This window comes from Scophthalmus maximus, chromosome 6, assembly GCF_022379125.1.
Source record: "Scophthalmus maximus strain ysfricsl-2021 chromosome 6, ASM2237912v1, whole genome shotgun sequence".
Lineage (NCBI taxonomy): Eukaryota > Metazoa > Chordata > Actinopteri > Pleuronectiformes > Scophthalmidae > Scophthalmus > Scophthalmus maximus.
In genome coordinates, this window is record NC_061520.1 from 16,579,545 (window position 1) to 16,597,004 (window position 17,460).

General features: G+C 42.7%; 1 protein-coding gene across 6 annotated transcripts in view; it reads right to left on the minus strand.

Moving 5' to 3' along the window:
• Positions 1–17,460, minus strand: part of kif21b (kinesin family member 21B) — a 55,356-nt gene that overhangs the window by 32,850 nt on the left and 5,046 nt on the right. For all 6 annotated transcript variants that reach the window (XM_035631369.2, XM_035631370.2, XM_035631371.2 and 3 more), the window contains exons 2-3: positions 1,513–1,735; positions 762–944 (exon numbers count right to left, since the gene is read on the minus strand). In XM_035631369.2, the coding sequence (XP_035487262.2) occupies positions 762–944; positions 1,513–1,735 (406 nt within the window). The remainder of the gene's footprint in view (positions 1–761; positions 945–1,512; positions 1,736–17,460) is intronic.

Sequence of the window (17,460 nt, forward strand, 5' to 3'; positions counted from 1 at the left end):
GTGAGTCTTATTTACCCACAGCTCTGCAGTGTGAGAGGTCAGTGAATGGCCTCTCAAAAACCAATGAGGGCAAGAGCCACAGAGGTCAGCTGAAAGCTCAGCTGTTCCCACCTACTGCCAACCCCCCACATACACATCCATCTGTTTACCATCAACAGAGATAACCTTTTGACCTGAGAACCTACGAAAACACTAATAACTGAGACCAGACTAGAGAGAAGCTGCTGGAAAGCTTTTTTTTTCCTGTTAAAATTGTTAGTGGACAATGACTATTAAAGTGAACACATCTTACACACACCCACATATACAACTGTCTTCTGCTAAAGACAACCCAAACATTTGCCTGACAGACAGCAGGAGGAAATCATTACTTGTCATATTATCTCATTGCTCCTGCACAACCATCCCTCCTTCCCCCCCGCTCCTCCATCGCTCTTATCCACCCTCTACCCCACAGTGATGAGGAATAATGTCAGAGGTAATGGCCAACATTAATCAGGTCCAACAAAGCACAAGCAGACATTCCTGCCCATCTGTCATCGGCCTGTCACTTCCTGTTTGTGGTAGAGGGGGCTGATCCCCTCGTCTCCCAGTTTTGCCGCATCTGGTTAGGGTTGTTATGGGCCAACATCCATCCCAGCATACACACACGTGCACACAGATGCAAACAAGAACATCAATACAACAACAAAGAGTGTGTTGCAGGCGTGGTTGTACATGTGCTGTGCATCCATATACTTGTGAATGTGTGTGTCGCACACCTCTAGGAACTGGGCGCTGACTTTAAACTCGGGTGGGTGGGTGCCAGCTTCCTGGGCGCGCTCCCTCCTGGTCTGGATTCCCTCAAAAAGCTGGTGAACAGCCCGCGGGACGATACCCTGATCCTGCTGGCTCAGACTCACGTCGAAGCCCGTCCCCATGGTGAATGTCTTCCCCGAACCCGTCTGAAAAACATTTAATAAACAACGATGAGATCTTATTTGACCCTCTAAAGATTGTGCACCTTACATGTCACCTGTTTTCATATGCCTGTCAGTTGTATGTTGTGTCACCACCCACTATTTACTCTGGGATATAACGTTTTAGCATGCGTTCTAATTTACTGTATTTATTTCTGTAACAATTAATAATAGAATATTCATTTAGGAGTCAAGAAAACACACAATGTTGTTTTGCAAGACAACCCCGAAAGCCTTGATTAAATGCCCCCTGGGACTATCTCGACGGTGTTAAAGATGTGATTATGTTTGCCATCTGTCAAACAGGGGTTCAGGTGGCTTTGTGTGATTACACAGCGCTTATGTTACATTCCACTAAGTGTAATCCAAAGGACTTTAAATACAACACACCGTCACAGAGCATCTGCATGCAAAATAGGGGAATAATAAGCTTTATTAAAAAATATATATTTTTAACACCAAAAACAATGAAATTCTATTGATTAAATAAAGAAATTTAAACTAATGAAAAGTAATCAATAAATTAAATAAAGCCTAACGTTAGCTGTCATACCTGACCATAGGCGAACACGGTGGCGTTGTAGCCCTCGAAGCAGCCATCGATGAGCTTATACACACAGGCCTGGTAAATGTGCTGCTGCTCTGAGTCGAAATCAAACACATAGTCGTAGGTGAAGGCCTTGTCCTTTCCCAGCAGGACCTGTGGTTCTCCGGGTGTGACCATTGTGCACACATGGCAGCCCTCAATCTTCTCTTTGGCCATCTGAGGACGAATCCTGGGGGGAGATGAGGGAAGAAAGGAGACATTCAGTGAACAATGAATAAATAAAATGACATGTGAGTGTCGACACACACCTCAGCAGAAAGGGGCACTGACTGTGCCTGTAGTGTTTTATGTTTCAATGCACAGTGGAGATCAGTCATGGTAAACTGATCTACAGGCTACAGATGTTCTCCGTTTGACCTCATAATCATTTCGCAGTAAGAAGACACAGTGAGAGCACATTATACAGAGTTCATCGAGAGACATCTAAGTCGAGACTGTGTCTTCTCCAGGGAGAATAACAAATCTATTCAATAAATATGTGCTTAAAAATCACCATATTCTTATATTATTCTTATTTAATCAAAAATGACTCTGCCATGATGATAATTTGTAAATGTGTTGTCTGCTGTTTCTACAAGAGTGAAAACTGGATTGCCATTCCACTGCAATCGTTGTGAAACCAAGCTGACCTGGCACATGCTCTACCCACAATGCAACTCAATTCACTCAACTCTACAGATTTAGGTGTGTTATGCTATTAGCCGCTAATGTAGTTTAAGCAGAGATGATGATGAGATGGATAAAGAGTAAAGACAACTGGCAAGCTGCCTTCTTTCTAAGCCCACACCACTAGATTTCTTTCATTTTCAAACTTGTAGTCTTGTTGTATACTATAATCCCAAAATTGTGCCCATTTTTGAATGTTTGGTGATTGTTTTTTTACTTTTATATTAGTCACATTGAAATTTCTATAAAATCAACACTAAAATTAGCCATTAGGAACATCCCGAGTCACTACATCAGTCAAGGGGCAGTAAAATGAAACTCCATTTTGATTGACTGGAAGAGGAATCTGCTCAACTCTCTGATCTGATACACTAAAGGCAAACAAGACATTCACGTGACTTCGCAGGGGGGAAATTAGTGCGGAAATGTGCAACAACGAGGACGAACAACCCCGGGGACAAAGCACCTCACATAACCAACAGTGCACTTGATTTACAATCAGAGGGCATGTGGGAAAAATTTTAATGAGGCATAAAATAGAAAGTTCTGAGAAAATCTAGTGCCAGTGACGGGCCACCGATGAAGGCCCATAAGTCATTATTACAGCGGCTGTTAATCCTGCTGCACAGGACGCACGGTTCTACTGGGCCTTCCGTCTTGACCGGTGGTTCACTGCAGTTAATTGCTTTTAACCTGACATTGCAGTTGTAAAATAATCCCTGATTAGATGAGTCCAAAAGGAAAGCAGCCGCTGCACAACATCTTTGAACCCACTGACAGAATGAGGGCCGAGCATTTAAATTTAGCTTCAATTTAACTTGAATTTGCCGACAGGGAGGCAGAAAGATGGACGGCTGATTAATGAAGATGTGGGTTTGTTAATGAAGTGACACTTTTTAGATGCTTGTGCCGCAGCGCCAGTCAATTTGTAAGAACAACGCGGGTCTTTGCGTTGCTCTCACATAACTCAATGTACATAAAACAGAGGATGATGTGATGCCTCGGCCGGCGTTAATCTCTGGCTTTTCAGAGGTAACAACGTGGACAGGGTGGAGAGGTAATCACTTTAAGCTGCGTAAAAAAGCTCTGAGACAGCAGTATTGTAGAGCTGGGTCTTCCTCTCCACATCCTAACCCCCGCCCGGTTCAATCTTCAGGGGGATGCTAATCAACTCCCCCGCACACTGAGACCACACCAGCAACTCCCTTTGGGATGCTGGAACAAAGAGCGACACACATACTGTATAAAGCCATACAGAGCAGGAGAAGTCGACGACAACCACGTACAGCTGGTGTGGGGATAGTAGGCACTTCACAAAGACACATGCGTTCTGAAAACAACCTATTACCAGCAGCACACACATGGCTCCTCTTTCCGGCGTGCATTAAGAGCCACACCCACCACAAACACCCACTGTAACCCCTACACCGGGAAACACACAACAGAGCTGACGGAGCCTCTTTTTTTTACCCCTCGTTCAGGCCTTGAAGGGGTCTTCCAGGATGGAATTAAAGACATCAGCAGCAGCACACTAACCCAGATCACCTCATGGCAGACGATGTGCACACAGACGAGTCCCTTTAATCACTGGACGTGACCTTGACACCGAGGCTAATGCAGCTAAAACCACAGATACCATATGAGTGCGGTTTAAGCCAATTGTTGACAAAGATTGGACGTGGCAAAGGAGGAGTGAGTGGGCTCGGAACAATGGACCGTGTGTGTGTGTGTGTGTGTGTGTGTGTGTGTGTGTGTGTGTGTGTGTGTGTGTGCGCGTGCGTTGCTGCTGTATTGCAAAATGGTTGGAGGTCATTCTTCTCTTTCTCTTTCTCTCTATTTGCAGTGAATGTACATCTGCTTTTTAAGTGCAATATTTTTATTGCCGGGTGTGACACTTGACAGGAGAAAGAAAGAAAGAAAGAAAGATAGAAAGAAAGAAAGAAAGTATGAGGACTACACTAAGGGATGGCAGTGGGTGAAATATACAGACTGGAAATTGTCAAATTGTTTTCTTGCGAACTTCTGGCTTTGAGACAACGTTTTGCAATCATCAATCTTTCCCCCATTAAGGTAATTCACTTTTCATCATCACTTACAGTGTGCAAACAATTTAATCCAAGCAATGCTTTCTGAAATTCGTCTTGGCACGTTTCCTGCAGAGAGTACATTGAGTGCATTTCCGCATCGACCACGAACTGGCTCACTGGGAGGCCACGTCTCTGCTGTCAGGATTTACCTTTGCTGTCCAACCTCTGACAGCGCACACACACTCTAGTTAATTCAAGCAGCTGCATGGTTTACATTTCATTTGAATTCTGAGGAATTCCACACAGGTCATGTGGCAGCTTTGGTTTGTCTGAAACCAGTTGGTTCATTTTTTTATAACGTGGTAGCGGTAACTCTGGCCCACAGGTAGTATTGTCTTTCTTTGTATATTAATCATATGTTTTAATATATGATATATATGAATCTTGTGTGCATGCTTTTGTGCATTTTGCCATATTATTACTTGTTAAACAGACACCACACCTTCCATCTTTAAATACAAATATTTCTAGGACTGATTTCTAGCTAATCAACACAAAATGAATCACTGACTCTGATATTCAATTCATGATTTAATTAGTTTTATAAAAGGCTAATGATTAGTTGGTTACAGCTTTGTAATATTCTTAAGTCTTAAGCTTCAACAAATGAATCGATTAGTATACCAATAATGAAATTGGCTGCAGCCCAAAATGTAACACGATCAAACATCTGTGTCCAGTAATGCTCTACACGCCTCCTCTCAGGGTCCTCCCTGTGTTTCCCTTCACCGCCACACAGGAGAAGAGTAAAAAAAACTACCAAAGAATTCACATTCAAAGTCTTGACAAGTTCTGCATCAAATGAGAAGAGACAAACATGTCTGACACACATAACACAAGGAAGACACAAGAACAACAATGACAACCCATCAGTGATCCACAGGGAGAAGAAATGGAGCAGCTATAAATAATCAATCCACACACACACACACACACACACACACACACAATCACACTGCAGCTCAGCTGGATGAACATTTAAGCCAGCCACACTAACAAAAGCTCAGATCTATAACATTGATCGAAGCAGCAAACATTGGCTGCACACACACACAGATCTGGACTCACTAAAGGACACACATTTAGCAGCTATAAATAGCCCGTAACACCACGATTAAATGTCTGTACGAGCACAGAGAGAAAAACAGAGAAGCAGGTTGTGGATCCCTGATGCGGCAAATTAAAGCGTCTATCTCTCCTCATCTTTGCGCGGAAAAAAGTGGGAAAGTGGTTTGAATACCATGGGGACTAAACTGAGTCTTTCATAGAACCAAACACACACACACACACACACACACACACACACACACACACACACACACACACACACACACACACACACACACACACACACACACACACACACACACACACACACACACACACACACACACACACACACACACACACACACACACACACACACACACACCTGAAATGCTCCCTTTCATACATACATTCTATACCTGCAGGTGAATGTGTGGTGCATAGATTCATTACACCAAACCCAGGTCTGTCAGACACACAAACAAACAACATAAACACACACATCCGGAAAAGTCAATAACACACGACCTCTGAGGGGATTCACTCATTACAATAATTATTAAACCCAATAGTGCTAATTATGACCAGACTCAGAAAGAGAGAAAAAAAGTGAAGTCACAGAAAACATGAGGGGCAACCAACTACTGACCACAAGTCAGTGTGATGAGCATCCCTCATCAGATCACTGCCTCTGAAATCATAAGGTTTTCATGTTACTGTAAAACTGAATAACAACAAAGAAAACATCGACGTCTGTCGATGGAATCTTTCCGGACATTAGCTTTTCGTATCTGAAGACAGCTTTAGTCTAAGTCTAGTTTGCCGTTGTTTGCTCTCAGCTGCACTTCAGGAGGGTCCAGTTTCCCTGGGAACTGCACACACTGCGCAGAGACTCCTAATGCTGGGCAATGGCAGCATTTGTGCCAGCGTATATTTGTATTGACAACAGTGAACAGCAAATCACAAACGCTAACACCCGTCATTATACGGTAATCTTCGCCTAAAACTCAACTGTTGACCTGATGTCCAATCACAGCCCGGAAAATAGCCTGGACCAAATGCCAAGGCCGTTACCAACGAGCCCAGAGTAGCAATAAAAATCAGGCCACTGTGATCACTGGCAGCAAGTGCCAGCCAGTGTGTGTGTGTGTGTGTGTGTGTGCGCGTGTGTGTGTGTGTTCATGCTCAATCAACCTTCAAAGAAAAGGCCGGCAGTAGCCAAAGAGCTCATTTCCTTAATGTAGACACTTGAGTTAAGACACACACCCACAAACACACACACTCACACTCACACACGCACAGAGACAGAGTTAATCGTATTCACTTGAGCTGTGAGTGTTTCAGAGCTCTGTTGTCTCTCCTCTGGCACCGAGCCAGTGGAGGAAGCGGAGCCACTGCCTCCATGTTTCCTTTCACTCCATGCCTTTATCTGAGGACAACATCTACTCCCCATCAAATTTCTCAAACAAGGACTCAACAAGACCTTCTCCTTCTTTCCGTGTTATTTATCTCTTTATCTTCATCATTACTGTACATGAAAACGTCATCAAGCTCCTCTTTTGACTCTGTGCTCCTGTCCTCATGCTCACAACTCTGCCTGTTTTGCAGCAGCCCTCCCCCAGTTTGCTGCCCAGTGAAAACAGACTTTCAGGACAAAAGCTTGAATGACAGTTTCTTCCGATAACGGTCGAGACAAATCACTAATGTGGGACTTTTTTTCTGGCTGCCACACTTCCCCTACACCTGGCTCTCTATCTGTCTATCAATCACATATCACTCTGTATATGTATATGGAAAAAACAACAACACAACGCATCCTTCATTTGGTGTGAGACGCCAATGCGTTGTGTGTGTGTGTGTGTGTGTGTGTGTGTGTGTGTGTGTGTGTGTGTTCTTTAACGACTGTTTTAAATGCAAACACACACTCGCCCCCTCCTCTCATCACACGGGAGATTCAATAACTATTGACAGGCAACTCAACAGCCGGTCTGCCATCCAGGACAGGTTGCGCTGACAGGTAGAAAATGAAAGCTCTACAGGTGACTAACAGAGGTGTTAAGACACGGATCTGTGGTAAAGGATGGAAGATACAGTAGGAACCCATGTTTACACAGTGAAGTATGTACAGGGAGGCAGAGGATTTGGATTGATTTTGTGTTTTAAGGCAGGGTATCACAAACGTTTCAGCCCCGACCCCCATGAAGCATAGGAAGGATATTGATTTAAAAAAAAAAAAAAATCATCCATGTGCACACATCACACACTTTCTTTCCTGTGGTGCTGTAAAGTGAACTAATGTTGTCACTAAACTGTCACAATCACCTCAGAGGTCAAGTGGGGACAAATGAAAATAGGAAGGGTGGTGAAGCATTTTCTCATTTTCATGGTTTAATTTTAGGATTAACAATTGGTTCACCATTCATTAAAATTCATGGCTACATTTTTAAAAATGTTTTTAAATTGTATATCATGTCTGGAAAAGATCTCAGCCTGACATACTGACGTAGATGCATTGTCCTGAAGGTCACATACATATGGATATAAACTGATGAATGCCATCAAGGAGCACTTTGTGTCTCCACATGAAAAAGCCAAATGCAGCAAAGATGACAGCATCGACATGTTTTTGAGCATTAAAGTTGCAGTAATTAGTTTTAAAGGGCGACATTTAATGTGACAGTGGTCACTTGGAGTGACAAACCCACAGATGATCATTAGCCCTCTCTGCATGTCTCCAGCATCAATGTTATTAAGTCCTGTTGATTGTTAAAATAAATAACTTTATTATATGTGTATATATATATATATATTTCCAGTAAAAAGTTGAGAAAATATGTTTAAACAAGGGTATTAAAGTCATCTTTAATTATTCTCCTAAAGAACATGGACTGAGCTAAAAGGTGTTTCCTTCTAATTCCAAACCTGTCGGTGCATGTCAGTGGTATCCAAGTGCTTCAGGACACAGTCACACTATCGGCTACCGGAGTGTTGTCTGCACAAACACAAACCACAGACTCGAGTTCTCATAAACGCGAAAAGCACTTTGCCGTACAATAATCCTCCATTTATCAAACAAGCCACTCGGACCGATTTTTAGATTGATGTGACAAGGGAAATGCTCCTTGAACTGCTGCCAAAACTCAAAGCTGTGCATATTTCTAATAACTCAGTCTACTGTACATCAGGTTTTACATAACAAACCACCTTGAGCAATAAGAAGGAAACTTAAAATAGAAATGGAAAAGAAGTTTTTAATGTTTTATCAATGTTTCATATTTTTCCCAGTTGCCTGTGCACAGCAGCAGTCCACTGTTGGCCTGCTGAGATTACAGACATATATGAGGTTCCTCTGTGAAACATCTTTTCACCTGGTAATGGAAAAAAATGTCAGAGTTCAAACTATTACACAAGACCCGACAGTCAACCACCAACTGAGTGAGATGAGAATCACATTCACTAACCCTATAAATACCAAACAACGCACCTGACAGACACCTAATACAATCACAGCCCTGCAAGATTATTCACTGAGCAGAACTGCCTTTCCCTTTCAGACAGAGATTAACTTCATCAGAGATTACGTAAACAGGAGCACAGTGTCTCCAGCTGGTTCCGCTCCATTTGCTTGTACGATGCCTCAGATTAGGGCTTTGTCATTGTCGCAGGTCGGATTAGGATAAAAACTGCTGACCCAGCTAAGTGTGTCCCTATGTGTGTGCAGATATCCATTCATTGCATGCTGGACATAAATTATAGGTTATATCCAGCATTTCCAGGTACGAGAATATGTCTTTGTCATCAGTTTTTATTCATAGAGAGGGAGAAATTGAAGCAATAAACATCTGTGTGATGATATGAAGGTGCACAGTGTCCTTGAAATCATTTTAGTCACACATTGACAATAATCCTAAACAATCAGTGTCATTTCCAAGATTAGAAAGCAAAAGCATAAAGTCCAACTGAAATTAACGTTGTGTGTGTCTGTGTGTCTGTGTGAGCGTGTGTGTGTGCGTGCGTGCATGCGTGCGTGCGTGAGTGTACTGCAGTGACAAACCCAGCTGCACTCTTATCACTGCTGGGGTGAGCATGTCCAGGTCATGTTACCATGGCAACAGGGAAAAGTTAACTCTATGAAGAAGTTTACAACCGTGAGGGAAATACTACCTTACAAATAAAGAAATGAAAGTAATTTTCCAGTACTGTAAATTACCCTCAATCTTAATCTCAAAAATCAGAACCAGGACCCCCATGGCAGCCCCCACCCACTTTATAATTTGCATTGAATTAAGCATCTTCTCTGTTAAACCGGCCAGTTACTGATTTTGCTCTCAACAACAAAAATAAAAGTCTCCTCTTAGTTCATTCAATATATTTTTTGTCTCTTTTGGAAAAATGTGTTTGGACGTCTCTACTAGAAGTGTCGTGGCAACATGTGAGCAGCCTTTGTCACACTGTTAACCTGATACAAAACGGTTGAATAGCCGTTGAGATGGAGCTGATTATTGCTCTTTGAACCAGTTATTTGCTTGTTCAACTCTTTACAGAGTAAAACAGAAACAGAAAGGCAGAGGGAACGAGGGAAAAAAGGGAAAAGAGAAGGGGGGATAATAAGGCAATTCATGTAGATTGTCGCATGTTTGACATGAAAAGCCCTGAGAACTCAGGAAATTGGTTTGGCCTATTTTGGGTTCGGAGTTATGGGCATATCAGTTACTCCGGGATGAAATGAGAGAAGTCCCGAGGTACAGCAGTGGGGATGGAGGGGTGGCGGAACGCTGACCGCTAAGGTCACAACTGGAAGAAACGCCATTTAACAAAATTAGTAACTAAACAGAGCGGGGGAAAATTTTAGAATAGAGGTTAATTTGGATTCAAGATCAACAGATCAGGAGGAGACTGATATTCACGATAGGCTGGCTTTTTCACCCATTTAGTGATAACCAATAATAACAAATAAATGCTAGGAAATATGAACCAAATGCAATTCATGGTAATCCATCTAATAGTTTTTTAGAACCAGACCAAAGCAGATTAAGACACAGACAAGCCCACTCTTCTATTTGTATAGTTTTTTTCCAACATTTTTAAATATGCTGCCCAATAAATGTAATCACAAATAAGCTAAATAATTAAAATAGTTGTAGTAAGTAGTGTTTTGCATCCTAATTAGCCAGTGTACAGTAGTTATGAAGAAAAAGAAATGATCTTTAACCATCTTATAGCTTTCATTGATTGAAGGTTGTAAAAAGGTTACTGTAATACCTCCTCCATGAAACACAAGCACAGTGAAACTGAAAGACACAGTTTTTGATTATTGAGCTACAGTAGTCATTTCTGTCCTGCTGCCCATTTAATCAGTGCTCCCATTGATTTCCTGGATCGGCTGTCTGCACCGATTCCGCACATAAAACCGTCAACTGTCTCTCTCCCTACCTCTAAGTGATCTTCTCATCTATCTGTCTCTCCATCCGTCTGCTGCTCCATCCATCACCATCCATCGAAGCCACCTTTCGCACAATGTCTATGCTCTCACAGTAATCAGTTAAGTATCTGTGCATGACAGGTTATAACAACAGCCACGCTACATGATGGGTTATGAAACCAGGCGAATTCTCTCTCAAAATCTAGTCTCTCGCTTCAGTCTCCAGTCCTCCACATGGGCGCGACTTCCCAGCAGTCCAACAGGCCGATAGCCAAACACACACACAGATTAAGAAGGTCATACGCTGGTCAGTACTCTCTAAAGGGATGGCAGGGATTGGCACCTGACTGTGCCTTGTTCCTGGCAAAGTAAGGTCATGTTAACTATAAATTAAATAAACTGGCATCACACAAAAGTGAATGAGGGGGTAAGAAATGCCATTAACTATAGTCTTGACCTTGGCTTCTGATTTAAAGGAGACATATTATGCTCATATTCAGGTCAATAATTTTAATTTGGGTAATTACTTGAAAAGGTTGACATGCTCAAATGTTCAGCAAACCCATTAGTTTCATCATACTGTCTATTCCTGCAGCTCCTCCTTCCAGCCCCTGTCTGAAACGCTTTGTTTTAGTTCCTTGTCTCTTTGAGGGCCCCCTGCCAATGAAGCCCAGTCTGCTCTGATTGGCCAGCTGGCCCACTTTGTTGTTGATTGGTCAACAGCTTCCAGCACATGTAAGAAGTGACGGCCTCCGCATTCGCTTTACCTGGATTTGTTTTGGCGTGTCAAAACAAGATGCTAGTCGAGCCTCATGCACTTCATCACGATGTTACGGAAACATTGGCTGGACTACTGACAAGGCGTTTCAGGAGCAGTGTTTTCTGTCGGGGAGAGGAGTTCTCTTTACCATGGACTTTGGGCTTTTAACTTTACATATCTTTTACACACAAAAAAATCTATATAACACACGAGGCAAAGGTAAAACTGAAAAAGCAGAATATGTCTCAGAGACAAGATGAGACAAAAGCAGCAGGCCTATGAAGACGAGTGGCTCAGGTGGCAGCACTGGATGAGAAAGCACTAATATGGTCCACTCGGAGAAACTGAGGCAGCGATGCATGAAGAAAAAGGAGGGGAGAAATGGCCAAGAGTGGAATAAGTAGATGGGAAAGCAAGGAGGACATGGGGCCTTTTAAGCAAACATTCGCGAGCATGTGTAGAGGAGGTGGGCAGTGGTTACAAGAGGCCCGGCTGGGTGCGGACAGCTGGCTTGCCCAGGTGGTGGCAGTCAGACTAGGAGCATGGGCCTTCTGCCACTCCTGATTGGCGTCCGCTCTGTCACACTGACAGACACATGCTGATTCTCCCACAGCGCCATGAGGGAATCAGACTCGTGTAGATTTATTTGCATGCAAGCTAGAGCTGAAACAATTAGTAGATTAATCAATTAGTTTATCAACATTAAAAAAAAGCTGCTGATTAAATGATGAGTTAGTTAGTTAATTGAAAGAAATTGAGATTCGTCTGCTATGAAAGTAGATGTTGGTTATAACCCTTCTCTAATGTTCGACCTAGAGCAAATCAAATGTTATAAAAACTTTAATGTCAATTTTTATCAACTACACAAGCCTGTAAACTCGTGGGCTTGTGTGCATTTGCAGTTACACCATGGACCTCAAACTTGAGAGAGCAAACATCAAACTCTGTGTCAAATGTATGTCGAGGATCAGCACCGGAGAAGAGGGTTTGGTCAATGCCCGTCTTCCAGGGGGTGTTTAAGCATGGCAGGAGTGCAGGGAGACGTGTAGTGCTGTACCTGCTGAATACTGAATAATGGAGATGTTGGCCAAATTTTAATCAGACACAGTTTTGTATTTGTAAAGGTGCAGTCTCTGAAATTTTGATTGAATTTTGTACAAAAAAAGCTAATATTCTGCGATTTCTGGATTGGACGCCATTTTCTACAGTTGTACCAGCAGGTTATTAACCACCACACCCAAATATACAATGCACACGAGCCACTGTTCATAGACTCAGTATTAACCTCATCCATCGAACTAACCTGACAGGGTGGAGACCCTGCAGCCTGAGGCACTGCTGCCGATTGGTAACTGGTGATGAGGAAGAGCAGGGCTCACATACTCTGTGCTCATTGGTTTGACTGGTTTTGCTGAGATGCTGTGTTGCGTGCTGGCGCACGAATGAGCGAACTGGTTCATCGATGTTAACATAGGCGTTTTCCTAACTGAGTCAGACTTCAAGGGCAGATTCGCCCTACTTGTCTGGAAAGAGCTGGGTCGACTGTACAAGAAAGATCGACTGACTGAGCCGTAATCTCTTACCTTGTCCATCAGGAATTTATTTTCAAAGGATATAGAGTCACTCTAAAACTTTCTAAAAACTCCACTGTGTGGCCTCATTGTTATCTGTTTGTCTATTGTCCATTTAATTGATAGACTGAATCGATATCCACGCCCCATGACAATAAACCATCACAACAAAGACAAAATGAGGGGTGAAACCAAAAAAGTCTCAAATATCCAATATTAGGCCGATAATAGGAGGCAACATGGGACAGTGGTGTGGAAAGCTGAGCAGGCGACGCATCGGCAAATCAGCTGTGAAAGATGAAATCAGAGACTGCATTTATTTGCCCCAACACACTCCTCATGCTAAACGGTCTTTGATGTATGAGGTCAGTAATTATGTAGATGATTCCATTTATATTGATAATAATAACAACAAGAGGAATTATACAATCATTTTAAAAACCACAGGCATTTATTCAGTCACTCTGGAAGAGACTAACTTCTCACCACTGTCATAGACAACCGTGCATCATTCAATTTCACATGAGCACATCTCATTGTTACACAGGCACATCAGTCCGCATCATTGGAGCTGATTCTGGGTTAATCCCCACCCCACTTCCTCATCATCTACCCCCTCCTCATTTCCCCTCCCTCCCCCCATGTCTGCTCTGTCTGCTGCTCCGTGGGGGGAGGTGGTGGAACGTGAAAGAATCAAATTAGCTTCCTCCTCTACATTTTCAGGACAGACAGTCTTGTCAAGGTCACAGAGGTGCTGGCCAATTTCTGCTCGATGCCAGTTAACTTCAACCGACAAGAAGAGCAAGCACTGGCCAATAAGATATCTGTTGTTCTGAAGGGTACTAGTTGCTTCTCAGCACCTTGACTGTGTATGATTTCAGTATGGGCTGCCATATTAATACCTACAATCTGAAGAGTGTTAGGGATACACGTAACGACCTCCTCACAAGCAGTGTTGTTAAATTGATTTGGTGTGTCAATAAGTTACAGCGGTGGAACAAAGATGGCCCAGAATAGATTTCATAAAAGGAACAAGGTCAAACTATAAGCTCTTCCTTATCAAAGAGCCCAAAATGTGGCTGTGTTCATGTTTTGCTCTCAATCATCCAGCCTTAGCACCCTAACAACAAAAGCAAATTTGATATATGACCTCTGTGCCTGTTTGCATGAACTGCTGTTTGGCACATGATAAACCACGTCTTCACGTTTATCACATGTGAAACTGAGGTTTTCACTTTTTTCTTTCTTGCCACTGAGGGTTCAGAACAAGATTTAGAAAAGCTTGAAAAGAAATAATAATGATAATAATAATATATTTGATTTATAAAGCGAAGCCCAAAGCGCTGAAGAACACCAACCATGGAATCATGCTATGCTGAGGTTGTGCTATTTCAGGAAATACAAAGGCTGCAAGTGAATCATACAACGAACATTCACACAGCTGTTAAAAATAAATGGAAGCGCTCACATTTGTCTTGCACACACAGTGTAAAACGTGCACCGCGGAGCTGCAGACTGCTGCCATGACTGTGCTCGTCTGCCCGCCTCCCTGGAGGGCAGGCGGTATCATCTGCCCTGCCTCCCACTCCGTCACACAGCCGTTAGCATGAGTGCTAATGTAGCCAGCCATCGGGCCCGTCCGTCTGTAGGTGTGTGAACTGCCGTAACCTTGGACTGATGATGCTTAGTAGAAATGAAGCAAATTGGTGATTCGGACAAGATTTTGAACTATAACAAAATATCCTTAGAGCTTGTTTCCTACAGGGAAACAAGACCGTTTAAAGTAGAACAGCTACAACAGTTGCCTGTTAAATGCATCCTTACGAGCAATATGCCAACTGTGCTAACCACTAAATCAGATCACGTTATGCAAAGTTAGTATGACAAAACCTGCCAACACATGGCTGATGCAAATAGCTACTAATGCTGCCTTCAAGTGGAACTTGGGAGCTCGGAGTCACAACGTGGCGAGTCGCATTCTTGGCATTCAAGTAGTTTAGTTGGGAGAACAGCCCCGCTAGGCTAACAGCAACATTGACACTGACATTAACATTTCTATCGGCATCTGAAAGACACAAAGGCTGACGATTTGGCAAGCTAGCAGTCGGATACCGTGACGTAGTCAAGACGAGGCCGTTGCTGACATCAACATTTTCCTCAGTCATATTATACAATTCAGGGGGGGATATTCCACAAAAAGTATTAACTTCCATGGCCTCTCCCATTTCTGAAAACAACAGCAAGCTCGTAAACATTGAGCTTTCGGGAAACTCAGAGGGTCACGAATACCACGAGAAGGGGCATTTCTATGGACTCTTCTTGTGAACACGGTCTACAGCAGCATACGATTCTTAATAGCAGTGTGATATCAGTTAGCAAATGCAGCTGCTAGTTCGCTTCTATGGAACAGTGTGCAGGTTTAGCCAGTAGCTTACGCTGCTCAGTAGTATCTAGCCTGCGTCCTATTTCAGTGTTCGTAACTGTCTTTTGTATACTATTGAAAAAAGATGATCCCATTTATATCACTAAAGACCAACTAAGCCTAAGCGTGGCTATAATCAAGCTAGCCCCTCTGCAGGGCTGTGCTGCAAAGTGATGCTTTGAGCTGAATGCTAACATTAGCATGCTACCTATTTACCAGCATTTATCAGGTTTACATCTTAGTGTGTCAGCATGCTAATACATGTTAATTAGCACCGAGCATAAAAGTCTAGCTGAAGCCGGTGCAAATGTCGTTAGTTTTGCAGGGGTTTGGTCTTAAACATGAGTATTATAGAAACTGACATTATATGTTGAATTATGGGGTAGATACATTTAAGTTTATCTGTTAGTTTTTGTGTGTGCTGACTTCAGCTGTTTTAAAGACTCAACCTGCTGTCCTCTCTATTCATTCACACACAACAACACAAAACAAACTCAGACACTCCAGCAGTAACTAAGCTTCTTAGCACTGAAGGTGATTATTGGCCAGCTGGTCTCACACACACAAACACACACACACACACACACACACACACACACACACACACACACACACACACACAAACACAATGTGATTAAAAGGAAGTACAGTTCTTTAGACTTCACACTTTTCTAAGTCAAACATACAGGCAAGTCAGGTTATATTTCTTGTTCATTCATTAAATAGGAGAATCTAATTTCAGAATGTTAATAAAAACATCAGTTGACAACATTGACAGCAACTGACTGGACACAACACCGGAGGGCCTCCCACTTTCTGCCTCTTCTTCCCTCAGCGGGAATATGGCAAGCACGTGCAGCTGTGCCCAAAATTATTCATTCACACAATATTCAGACATGCACACACGCTCGTGGGCACACATGGATGCATCTACGCAGACACACTGACAGCATGTTTGGCTAAGAGCTCATATTTGCATGCTACAGTGGCCCTTTTGACAGACAAATGAGACACTTGCTCTCTGTCCTCTACCCGCCACCCTCCCCTGTCTCTTTTCCTCTTTGATTTTTCTTTGTATTTGAGATGCTGAATAACAGGAAGCATCATTCTTCCCAAAAGAGGCCGAGCAGTTTATCAAACTAAGAAGCCACCAACATACAACTCTACAAACCTCTCTCCTTTCTTTAGTCCCTTTCTCTATTCTCACCGTACTCTATCTCTAAAAATATAGCCTGAACTTCATCCCATTTAGCCCTTCAACTCCTCTTGCTCAGTGTCTTTGTGTGTGTGTGTGTGTGTGTGCAAGCTCAGCACAGAGCACAAAGACCTGTAGTGACATCAGATTCATTCACACTGTGTTCTCTGTCTACGCTCACCCAAGAGGTGCACTGTTTAAAGGGCCTCTGCTACCCCCCCAACCACACACACACACACACACACACACACACACACACACACACACACACACACACACACACACACACAGATCCCTTGTGATTTCTAAGAGACCACAACAGTGTCAACACACACACATTTTTATATAAGGTTTATGAAAATACGCAGGGGACATGAAGATAAATACATATAATTCTAAATTAGGTAATTAATTAGTCCATTCATATGTAGCATTTTTATATGTAGCATCTTTTTCTTGTGTCTTTGCAGCATAAATGCTAATAGTCATGAGCCGGCTCCAGCTGACATATGATGCGACTGATAACAGAAAAATGCAAATGTTCAGACTGAAGAGCCTTTCATGCCTTACTGAATTCAAATGGATGAATTCAAATAAATACAGTGTGTGTTTGTTTGTGTGTGTGTGTGTGTGTGTGTGTGTGTGTGTGTGTGTGTGTGTGTGTGTGTGTGTGTGCATGTGTGTGCATGTGTGTGCATGTGCACACGTGCACGTGCAAGCAAAG